At 37.2% G+C, this 12223-nt stretch overlaps 1 protein-coding gene and 2 long non-coding RNA genes across 3 annotated transcripts in view; 2 read left to right on the forward strand and 1 right to left on the reverse strand.

Annotated features, from left to right (window-relative positions):
• The first annotated feature begins 93 nt into the window (after nucleotides 1-93).
• LOC309325785 lies at nucleotides 94-2688 on the forward strand. Its single transcript, XR_014150003.1, has 2 exons — nucleotides 94-291; nucleotides 2016-2688. It is a non-coding gene; the product is annotated as an uncharacterized lncRNA (long non-coding RNA).
• The window catches only part of DYNC1LI1 (dynein cytoplasmic 1 light intermediate chain 1), a 29488-nt gene continuing 18253 nt past the window's right edge, over nucleotides 989-12223 (reverse strand). Inside the window, exons 5-13 of the mRNA XM_081882172.1 lie at nucleotides 10773-10942; nucleotides 9098-9191; nucleotides 7101-7236; nucleotides 6509-6620; nucleotides 5085-5144; nucleotides 4934-4978; nucleotides 3968-4088; nucleotides 2983-3144; nucleotides 989-1609 (exon numbers count right to left, since the gene is read on the reverse strand). Of these exons, the coding sequence (XP_081738298.1) occupies nucleotides 1497-1609; nucleotides 2983-3144; nucleotides 3968-4088; nucleotides 4934-4978; nucleotides 5085-5144; nucleotides 6509-6620; nucleotides 7101-7236; nucleotides 9098-9191; nucleotides 10773-10942 (1013 nt within the window). The 3' untranslated portion in view covers nucleotides 989-1496. The remainder of the gene's footprint in view (nucleotides 1610-2982; nucleotides 3145-3967; nucleotides 4089-4933; nucleotides 4979-5084; nucleotides 5145-6508; nucleotides 6621-7100; nucleotides 7237-9097; nucleotides 9192-10772; nucleotides 10943-12223) is intronic.
• Nucleotides 3151-10763, forward strand: LOC309325791. Its single transcript, XR_014150009.1, has 3 exons — nucleotides 3151-3603; nucleotides 7572-7727; nucleotides 10080-10763. It is a non-coding gene; the product is annotated as an uncharacterized lncRNA (long non-coding RNA).

Raw genomic sequence — 12223 nt, forward strand, 5'->3', positions numbered from 1 at the left:
GAATTGCAAAAGCTGTTGAATATGCCATCATGGCTGAGTGTTTGAAGGAGGGGGTGGAATCTACTGAGGACACACAAGACTGTGCAGGTTAACTGCTCATTGTCATAAAGTGTAGGGTCTTGTGGCAAAGGTTCTGCTCTGAAAGCAAACAGAATCTAACCTTTACGAATTACAGCATTTCATTTGCAATTACATCTATGCATTTGACAGGCGTTTGTTAGAAATTCTGGTTTGGAGTCCAGTGAATGGCCTGGAAGCGTCAAAGGCTGCAGAATCATTAAGGATAAGCAGGTACTAACCTAATCAGTTTATTGGATGGGAGACAATTGGGAGTCATATAAGAGAACAGTTTTGTTTTGTTAACGGAAGAAATATTACTTTGAGCAAGAAACAGTGAATACAGCACTGTCTTCCAGAAGTATGAACACTTATTTAACTGATCTGGAAGGCAGCTTATTTAAGAGGTATGTGTGAAACAGATGTAGGCTTTATCAAAGGCAAAAATCAGCATAGTCTTTTGTTAAATGTATTGAGAAACAACTTAGATCTTTGTAACCCACTTTGAGGGTTGTTTTTTTTTACAATCAAGTGTATAAATTTTATGAAATAAATAAAAATATATGTTGAGAAGAAATTGCTTGATTATGGATAACTAATATACCCTTAAAAATGAAAAGTATGGTAGGTCTATTGTACATATATATCTGCAGATGATTGTACTGTTTAATTTGAGAGCAACCTTTGCTATTTTCAACATACATCTATGCTCCAAAAAGGTTTTCCAGGAAATTTAGTTTCAGGACCGTCTCCACTTAGACTGGAAACATTTATTATTAAATTCCAAAATTTATTCAGCTTTGAGCCTAGTAATATAAAGACCACACTGAGCTTTGTAGGAAATCCTTAATAGAACAATATGTTCTTGTTTAAGAGTTCAAGTTTGTTCAGTACAGTTTAGATTTCAAATGAGACCAGCACAAGTCTGAAGTCATATTCCAAATGAAGTGTTAAATTTTATTTGAGTTAGTTTATTGATGATGCACAAAAGAACAACAGTTGATCCATCTCTTTCCAACAAAAACTAGTAAATCCTCTCGAGGTTAATTTGCAAAATTGCATTAAACTAAAAAGTTTGGGTGATCAATATAAATTAAGTGCCCATGTTGAGTATCACCATTCCAACTCTTCAAGCAGCCTTTTGCATTACAAATGATTAAGTGGACACTTTCAATTTTACAGAATTACACTGACTTTTAAACAAAATTCAGAATTCGATATTTCTGAATGCCACATTGTACTGTGAACAGCAGTCTTACATTGTGTGATAATTTTCCATCTGTACAGTTCCCTTTTACAAAGTTGGGCAACACAAAAGACATCAACTGCTTGTCCTTCTCTGAACGTGTTCAGCTCCCTAGTCCCAGTCACAGAAGGAAGAGGCAGAGGCAAGTTTAAATTATCCCAGAAAATCGAATAAATGGCTATATTTGGTGTCTTCAAGATGTTTCACCTTCTGTGGGGGATGTAGGTGTTGTTGGAGAGGCCAGATCTGGTTTTCGTGACATTCTGTCCAGTTCAGCTTGAACATCCGTTAAGACAGGCTTCTGGCCTATACATAAAGGAGGGCACATAACACAAGATTTTAAGCTAAATGTTTTTCACAAGTACCGCACACAAGGGCAGGCCAAAATTAAGGTGAAACACAACACACAACAGGTTCAGTCCCACTGCGAGAGATCATGTAATTCCAACATGCATTACTACAGTACTCTACATTCAAGGCCCTTACTACCATTAGCTAGATTGTCTTAGGATAAGTTTGATAGGAAAGTATATTTGCTTACAAGTCTGCAAAACAAGTGTCACAATCAAATGGATCTACATCAACCCATGAGAAAAGAGCAGTTTTGGGGAGTATAATCCCCCACATTTAGCCACCATGTATGCAGACACAGTGTACCTACAATATATGTGAACAGCCATATGTTCTCTGTGTGTGTCGTCTGCTCATACAGGTAGAATGCCATGAATGCAGGACAGAATCTGAGCTGAAAATGATGTGACATCCATGGCTTTCACCTCTGGATCTGCTTCAACTTCCTTACTTAAAGGCCCCTAGCTCACTCCTCATAGCATACAGAAAGGACAGTAAGGAAGACCAATATATCCCATATATATGATATGCAAGTAAAAGTTAGAGTTTGTGAAAGGTCCAGGTTTTTACACTGGTAAACCTAAGGTTTTTCCTGGCTACCCATTATGTGCCTTGTGCATATCTCAGTGCCACAACTCTATCCAGGGGTTACATGATGCTCAGGTTGTGTATTCCAAACCCTGATGCAATATGAGACAGTTTCCCACCCCACCCCAAGTTCTCTAGCAACCACAGAGGACTCGAGAAAGGTGGGGGTTCAGAGATTGCTAAGGCAAAGATTTGTGAATTCTTTCCCTTAGGCATATAATCAACTTGCTCCTTGATCAAACAAGGGCTATCTGCACACAGATATCATTACAAAGGGGCCACACATGCAAAGGAAGGATAATGTATTTCGTATGCAGGACTGCTCACATAGTGATCCTTCTTTATCAGGTTCACACACACACATCCAAAATGGTTTTGACAGGATCCATCATTTGTTTTGGGAAAATGACAAAACTCAAACCAGTCCTGCGCACCCACCCACTCCCCCACAGCTGAGTGAGATTCTCAAAGGGGAACAGTACCATCTATCTCTGGAATTCAGAAACAGTACACAGAATACCACACAATCCAATACGCACAGGAATGTATGGATCCTGGATCCTACCCAGCACCTAACATTATAAGGTGAGAGCAGATAAATTACAGTAATATTTTAAATGATTTTTTTATGTCATACATTTGGCAGTACAGTATAAAGACTCTCACTTCAGCAAAAAACTGCATCTAGCTTGGAGTGTCCATTCTATGTAATACCAAAATGTTTTATATACTGTTCTTACCTGACTTTTTTGCAGATGGTGGCAAGTTGCTGCCACCCCCGCCTCCAGGACTCCCTACTCCTCCGGGACTACCAACACTACCAGGTCCACCAGGTGAGCCAGTTTTCTTACTCAGCAAACTGTTGAAAAAGTTAGCCAGGACTCCTTCGCTTGTGGCTCCAGCTGAAAAGAAGTTACCGCCCAGATATTTTGATAATGCATATTAATTGTATTTGGGTTCTTAAAACATGAAATGGCAATACTAAACACACAGAGTTGGATTCAGATGTGAATCAACATCTGTTACATTGATTTAGTGGGATCCAAAGAAGAAGAAGAAGAAGAGTTTGGACTTGATATCCCGCCTTTCGCTCCCCTTAAGGAGTTTTAAAGTGGCTAACAATCTCCTTTCCCTTCCTCCCCCACAACAAACACTATGAGGTGAGTGAGGCTGAGAAACGTCAGAAAAGTGTGACTAGCCCAAGGTCACCCATAAATATGACTATCTGGTCTCACGTTTTTAGGGGACTCCAGTTCAATTAACTTAGTCTGGATCTAACCCACTGAGGAAGTCAACTACATCAAAGTGATTACCTTGCATGCTGAACATAAATGTCAACATCCCGGAGTACATTAGAAACAGTGAGTCACTGCTTAACTACCAGAACAGTTTTTCTTCAACAGACCACATTTCTAGTGTTTACTTAATAGATCAAGCTATTTCTTGCAAAGTCTTAAATAGGGGAAATACGCAATGAACTAGAACTTCTGTTTCGTTCAATTCACAAGAACGCTTCCTATTTTTAAAAAGAAACCCTCATCTCAAAATTTCAACAAATTTAATCCGATTAAAGTATAAGTAATTGCTTCCCTTAGTTTAAAACTTAAAAGTTATCAATACTCCATAGAGTAAAATTATTTTAGAAAGGGGGAAGTATGCAACACTTTGCTACTAGGATGTCAATGTTTAGAATATTTAGGTTGCAAAACTATTATTATGTTTTACCTTTCATACTAGGATCTATTTTTTTGGATCCAGCAGGGATGGTTGTAACACTGGCAACATTGGAAGTAACCGATCTGTTTGGAGTCCTAGGGGATCCTCCAGGGACTCTCGGTGAGGTATCCTACACAGAATTAGAAAATACAATGAAGTACTTAGACTGAAATACTGAGCTGTCAGTTCCATTTTGAGAGGGACATTTCTAAGTTATGAGATATTCATAGCAAAAAATAATAATTAATTAATTAGCTTTAGATTAAGAAGTGTCTGGTAAGAAGAAAGCAGTTATAGATTATGTAGTCTATAAAAGCAACTACAAAAATACTTATTTAAAAGATTTTAGAAAAATGCCATGCTACTGCCACAAACACCCCTGTTTTATCAGATGAAGGGCATTACAGAAAAGCCAGGCACAGCCTATGGCAGGCTTTTAAGAAACATTTTCTAGGCTAGGAAAATATGTAATAATTTCTATTGGGAAAGAAACAATCCCCAAATTTACTTCATGGCGTTCACATTTAGAAATTGGCAAAGTTTTGAAATGCACACTTAACAAACAAAACAATGTTGACTAGCGCTGTATTCCATGTCCCCAGAGAGTAACTTGAAAAATCTGCACATTATAATATATGTTTTGGGATTTTTTTCTGCAAAACACTATTAATACAAAAAGCTGATAAAGGCACTGAACTGTACCCGACAAAGTTGTGCAAACAGGATGACTTTGTTGGATACAACCCATTATCAGCCCAACCTTGTACATATCTGAGATGTAAGTCCCATTTTGTTCAGTGGGGCTTGTTGCCAGATAAGTAGGTACAGGACTGAAGCCTAATAGCAGCAAGCAAGCTTTCAGCTACAGAAATCAGAGCTACTAATGTATTAAATACTTCACCAAAAATGAGCTCCAAAACTGGATCCAAATAAATGTACTGCTAAGTTATTAGTATTTAAGTATTTACTACTAACCACTGGTCTTCCAGCTGCAGTAGGTGGCTGTTTTGCTAACAGAGACTGAAAAACAAAATGAAAGAGAAATTTTGGAACAAAAAGTTGTTGGCAAATTCCAACACAAATTTAATCTTAGTTTAAATGAAATGTAGATTAAAGGAATATGTACCTGTTGCTTCATAAGAAATACTTGGTCATCTTCTGCTACTATCTCTTTCTCATGTACAAACTGCAATAAGGGGGGGAAAGCCATTAAGAGATGTCCAACTAAATAATTTTTAAAATAGCACAATCACAAATATTTACTGGAACAAGTGGATGAAAAGCTCATGAAGATGGTTCACCTAGTGCACAATGCAGCAGCCCATTCATTTGCCTACAAAGAACACATTAGTTGGTTCACCTGGACTGGCTGCCTATGCGCTACCAAACCCAGTTTCCAAGTACTGATTATGACCTTCAAAACCTTGTACAGCTTGGACCCAGCCTATCTCTGGAAGTGTCTCTACCCATCTGAGTAATACATTTTTCTTAAGATGTGCTAGGGAAGCCTTGCTCGTATCCTTTATTGGGACATTAAAAAATGCTGTTGAGTCAGGATAGGTCTCCACCTCACAATGGTGATTTACAGCTTTGTTACAGCTGTTGAGATGCTTATCAAGCTCTGCCATTCGGCTTGATTACTAAAGAGATCTCCTATGTTCAAGATATTACGTCTGAATATGCAACACCACCACAAATAGGGTTCACGGGGCATATGCACTGTCCCTGCCTCCAATATTGCTGTCCCATATTGAGTGGGAAGTCTGAAGGCGATTTCAAAAAACATTCAGCAGAATGCACTTAGAGACCTCTATGATCAAGAAACCTGTGTTTTCATTCCTGATCACAGGGAGGCTTCTAAGCATGTCCAACAAAATGCACTTAGGAGCTCCTTTCGGAACTCCTTATTCAAGGCAGTAAAGTCAGGGATTGGGCAGGTGGTGCGGCACATGCAGCCTCACATGCCCTACTTGTTTTCTCTTCAAACATAATGTCTGAATATGGACAGTAAGACTGAATACCAGCTGCTGGGGATAAATGAGGGTCAACTATTGCTTTTATTCCTGTTGAGTTTCCCTGGAAAATGGCTGGCTATTGTATAAAAAAAGATGGAACACATGGACTGCTGATATGATCAGCAGGACTTTTCTTATGTCTGTAATTCAAGATCTTTGCACTGAGACTCATTATAATATATTATTAGGCAATGGCATTTTGCCTACTTTACTGTGTGCAGATTTTTTTTTTTAGCTGGCACAACTCCTTAAAAACTGCATCTTTGTTGTCATTTAGTGTGAAGGCACATAATAAATGACACTAATTTATTTGACAACCCTTATTACACATTTAGATCAGCTATGTAGACTAAATTAATATAGAGATGGCCAGTTTATAGTTAGTAGTTACGATGCTGTTATCAGTGATAAGCTTCCTTGAGTTGTTGTCACTGCACTGAGCAATCAGTGTTACAAATTCCCGCCACCCCACCGATCACTAACAAGGCAATGTGTTAAATTAAAGGTATTTCTTCTAAACACAGGAAACAGTTACCTTTCTGACCGGAGGCTTTGTTATTATATCCTCAAAATTGTCACCCACTTTTAAAGTCTGAAAGTTCTCATGTAATATTCCTATCTTCTTTTCATTGTCCCATCCTGCAGGACTGAAAGCAAATACAGTGTCACATCTTGAATGTCAGTTGTTCAAGGTTTGGTTCACCTTCTGTCCAATCCCATCCTATACAAAGAACCCTGTTTCTTAAGACAGAGCAGGAATTTTATTTTTCATTTTAAGTCCAAGATGGATGCTCACCATGAGGTTAAAAAAATGCCTCCTGAAACATAGGAAGAGGTTTCTCTTCTTTTTGCAAACCCCACCCAAAATATAATAATAAAGCACTTTAATTTGGAATTGAAAGACCTTGGCACTAAATATAGCACAGAGGGAGGAAAAAGATAAAACAGTAGTCATTTTTCCTCTTCTACCTCCTGAAATTTTACCATACCATTGAACTACAAACATTGTTACAATACTCTTATTTCAGACAGGCTTGTTTCCTGAACAGGAAATTCTTATTAGGGGTTAGGGATACAATGAAACACATTTTTTATAATGCAAGACACCCAATAACTAAGTAACTTACATAAATACTGCATCTTTTTCCACAACAGAAGCAGATATATTGAAGGGGAATCCATATAATTTCTGGACAATAAATTTATACACGTAATCAATATTCTTATTTTCCTTTACTGAAGTGTAAATAAGTGCTGCACCATCTGAGTTATTTGTTAAAGAAAATGTGAATGTATTTTTCTGCTTGGCAGTGGCAAGAAACTATTCGTGATACTTTAATACTTCTGTAACATTCATCCAGCGGCAAAGTGTTATAACATTAAGTGTGTGATGACATACTTAAAAATATCTGTGTATATTACCTCCTCTTGTAAAACATGCACCAGAGTATAAAAGCCAAACATTGACACATAAACTGTTAGGGGAAGGCAGGTTTGTCCAAACTCTCAAGCGGAAGAGCAATTTCATTTCATCAACAATTTCTGTTAAAAGACAAATTGGGTGCCTTCCTAATTTTTGTTCTGTTTTCCTACACAAGCCACACTTCCATGTAGTCATGAAGGCTTCACACCTACACTACATTAGCGGTGGGAACTACTGGCGGCCCCCAGTCTTCTTCCGGGCCCTAAAGCCTCTCCACATCTGACCCACCAATGGCCCACTTTGTCTTCAAAGCCCAGCCCCAAAAGGAGAGGTGAGGAAAGGAACTTTGTTGACATTGCTGGTTTTGTGATGTTCTACTACTTGAGAGTCTTCTTCCCCTCCCCGTAGCTCCACGTTGACTTTTCTCATTGGGAGGAGCAAAGGACAAGAAAAGCCAGTTCTCTTAAAGGGTTTTCATGTGGTTCTTAACAGACTTTTGAGATGGAGAGGGGAGGGCAGAATTGGTTGTTTGCATTTGTTTGCCTCTGATAGTCAGCTCTACCTACCTAAATGCAAGGGGTTAGTCATAAGCTGAAAAATGTTCATCACCCCTGTGATGGACAAACATGCTGCTATCTACACGGGATACAGCTTTTCCTTCACTGAAATGATATCCTTTGCATAAAGCACCCATCTTAACTTTCAAATAACTAGGCACTATCCAGCTTCCCATCTCAACTTATAAGGCACATGCCTAGCTGTGTTTATTTTCCTGAGAGTCTTGGAAGCAGAACAGGATACCAGTAATTATTGATGTGCTTAATACTGTAATCACCATGTTTCGGTTCTGGTGTGAATGCCAATTACTGAAGAACAGCATTTGTATCTGCTTTGTCAAAACTAGCTTTGAACAATATAATTGCTATGAAACGGTAGTAACAGGGTCAGACTCCAAAGAACAATAAAGCTTCTTCTGCATGCCCAGGGCATGCTTTTGCATTGTATTTCTCAAACAGCAGCTCTTCATACCACACAGATAGCCACTTTGGAAATAGACTATTTAAAATGCAGATTCTGATATAGTTTCTGATATAGATCAGTTTCTGATATTTGAAGTAAAAAATTCCCCTAGGCATGGCCAGGTCCTTGGGCATCCCTGAAATAATTCTGGGCCATGGCACATAAGTGCACCACCAAATATGCTTTGCTTATCAACTCTCATAGAGCCATTGGTTCAGACAACATTATATCCAGGCTTTGTGAGCTGAGATAGGAAGTTTTTGCCTGTATATTAAACTCCTACACTACACTACACTACACTACACTACACTACACTACACTACACAAACAAACCAGGAAGCCTTTAACTAACCAGTTTGCAAAATGGGATATTATGGTTTCAAGAACAAACCAAGATATTAAACCAATTCAAACTATACTTTAACCTAGTTTCCTGGTTTGGATGAAATTGGAAACTATGGTTGATTAGAGGTTTATTGGTTCAATTACAGAGGGTCATATCTTAGCTTAGTAAACAGAGGGATGATCATCTAAACTCAGCACTTATCACTAACATTCAGATTACATGAGAGTCCAAGGCTTGCAGTGGCTTGATAAAAGATGACCCAGCAAATATGGGGGTTCTCAGATTATCTTAATCCAGTTGTAATTTTAATAATAAATCTACATTTTAAAGGATACATTGTAAACAAAACTGTCGGATGTGCGACTGAATGAAGTCAAAGTGCTCATCTCTGTAATCATGCTCTTTTTCCAGCAGGCTAATGGCATCACACTGTGGAGTAATAATAATAATAATAATAATAATAATAATAATAATAATAATGCAATTTTGATCATAATTGCATCTGTAACTTACCATCACTGCAATTATAGAAATTCCCACTGTTCATATTAGCTATGAAATATATAATCCTTGCATTTTACTACATCCAATGTGAAAAACTTCTATAGAGATATCTTAATATTTCTCTTTTTCTGGAATCTATTCATGAAGGCCAGGATCCAAAGAGCTACTGCAGCACATTCCAGGGCTACAATGCACTCAGCAGCATTTTTCATTCTTTCTTTTTAATGGCAATCTCTCACACACTGTTGCCTTGATGCTACATTAGAAACTGAAAGTCTCCTCGGGATGGCTTTAGGAATTCAGGCTTCTTGGGACCTGTGGAACTAATTTATGGTTCTTGGGAACTTTGCCTATTAAGATTTAGAACATAAAAAATTGAAATACAAGAGATATAAAAACCTGAACCAATATTCGGCATTTGGTAAAACTTGTAAAAATATTTATAGGATAAAATGTATTCTAAAAAATTTGTCTAGTATGCATTTTCTTACTGCATGGAAAGATTGATACCCTTCTCTGATATAGAGAAGACAGGTGATAAAATATAGAGAATAAACAACAGAATATTGAGGGGGGGTTTTCTTCCCGAAAAATTCCAACAAAGTTTTTAGTTTAAACAATAACTTAGCTGCACTCCTTGACCCACTTACTAGAGACTAATGGTTCTTCCAGACAACTTTACTCAAACCTCTATCATAGCTTAAAACTGCCATTTTCCTCCCAGTGCCTCTCCATAACTGCTTTACTTCAACCTCTGGCACTGTTTAAAATTATAGCTAATTTTAATTTTTCAATATCCCTCCCTCCTTGCAGAACTCAAATTTCTCCCTCTTTCATTCCTCAGCTGCCTCATGTGAGAGAGATAAAGAATGTGGAGCCCTCAAGTATTCCAGTTTACTCAAACCTCTGCCATTTTCCTCAGTTCCTTCTATCCCTGCTTCACTCAAACTTCTGCCACTATTTTAAACCATGAGTTTTCCCCTCTCAGTGGTCCTCCCTTTTCACTTCCATGCCATGGCCTTGCAACCTGCCTTCACTTTTGTTCCCCTACCCTGCCCTGACTTCATGCAAATCCAGGATTATGATGTGGCACTACAACTCCTCCAATGGGTGCTACGCAATGACACTGTTACATTTTTGTTATATGGCAAAAAATGGTTAAAATAACTTTCTAATTTTTAATATAAAGGCTGCCATCCATTATACACTCTTGCGGAATTCAGACTATTAATTAAAATCTATACCTGCAGTACAAAGCATCTTTGTTCAGTTGCTCAATGTGTTAAATATTACACTTGAGAAAGTGAAGAATACTTAAGCTGATGGAAAACCAATGTGCAATATTGAAAATGGTTTTATTTAATAGAAGTATTCCCACTCCCCACCCCATTTGAAAAAATATTCTGGAAGCTCTGTTTTCCTTGTATAGATATGTCTTATTATTTGAAATTAAAAATCATTTTAAAAATTCTGATGTACAAACATAATCTGAAACATGAAACAAACCTTTGTACAAACTACTACTACAGGAATGCCTAAGTTGCATGTTAGTGTATCAGCACCCAGCGGTAAAATGACACTGTCATCTTTGTCCTCCTGTAATGAAGTATTTCTCCTCTGTGGAGAAGCTGGAAAGTCTTCTCCTGGTTCTGTGTATTCCTGAAAATCTCTTACAACTGAAATAAGAAAGGAAAAAATGAATCAAGCAAGTACTTTGTTCCTGGGAGTCTGTATTTGTACCAAATACTTTTTATTCTTTTTAGCTTTGCCAGTTTTTAAATGTCAATTTATGTTTTCCTAAGTACACAAAGAAGCATTACTACTACTACTACTACTACTACTACTACTATTATTATTATTATTATTATTATTATTATTATCATCTGTACACCACTCTTCATCCAAAGACCACATGGCAGTTCACAACATAAAAATACAAAATGAGTACACAAAATACATAATAAAAACAAAAACAAACCAATAACCCCATCCCACAAATTAAAAGGACATAGGGACAGATAAACAAACAAGCAAACAAACAGGGATTTAAGGAAGCTGCAAAATTTAAAAACCAGTCTTTCAAAAGAACTGTGTTAATTCAATTAATAGTTCTAAACATTTTGAAATATACCCTACTTGTAACTAAGTTCTTTGGCACAAGTTTATACTGCACAATAGACAGCAAAAGTTAAGATATAAGGCAAGCTAGTTAATAGATAAAACATATATAATATAAGTAGATATAAAGTGGCAAACCCAAACATTTTAGGGTTTTGTTTTGTTTTTTAACCATGAGGGCAGCAGTAGTTATTTTATTTAACCCAAATTCTGTAAGGTTTATGTCAAATACAGGATGTAATAGGTTATTGAATTTATATTCTAAATGTTTCAGTGAAAACTGGTAAATCTAGAGTCTGGCATTTTAAAAAGATGCTAAGTTACCCAAAAAACAAAACTTTCAACAATACTGGAATTAACTTACTTCTGGGCCCCAAACTAAAGATACATACAGCAAAAAAATCCTCCCATGCAGATCTTTTAGGCACCTTAAACTCCCTAAATGCCAGCTTTATTACTAATTTGTTTGGGTTTAAGCCAATATTGTTTTGTGCTGGAAATTCCAGAATTTAGACTGTATCCAAGAAAGAAGTGACGAAAGCTGTTTTGTTGTTGCTGATTTGTACCTTTGTCAACAACACCTATTAGTTTCAGTGGATGGTATATTGATTGGTAAGTGAAAAGTAGACGGTAAAAAGACAATAGAAGCATATGGAAGGGAAGACAATGGGAGCATTTTGCAGCAAAGATGCAATGCTTATAAGACCTCATAAGGCCTCTTCTGTAGGATGGAGAAGACAATCAGATTCCTGACAACACATGCAAGCTTCCACTATCATATCACCACAATCTTCTTTTGGGACTAATCTAAGAAGGATTTGTTTGTTTTTTAACTTTAA

The sequence above is a fragment of the Podarcis erhardii genome, assembly GCF_964252035.2.
Source record: "Podarcis erhardii genome assembly, chromosome: 12".
NCBI lineage: Eukaryota > Metazoa > Chordata > Lepidosauria > Squamata > Lacertidae > Podarcis > Podarcis erhardii.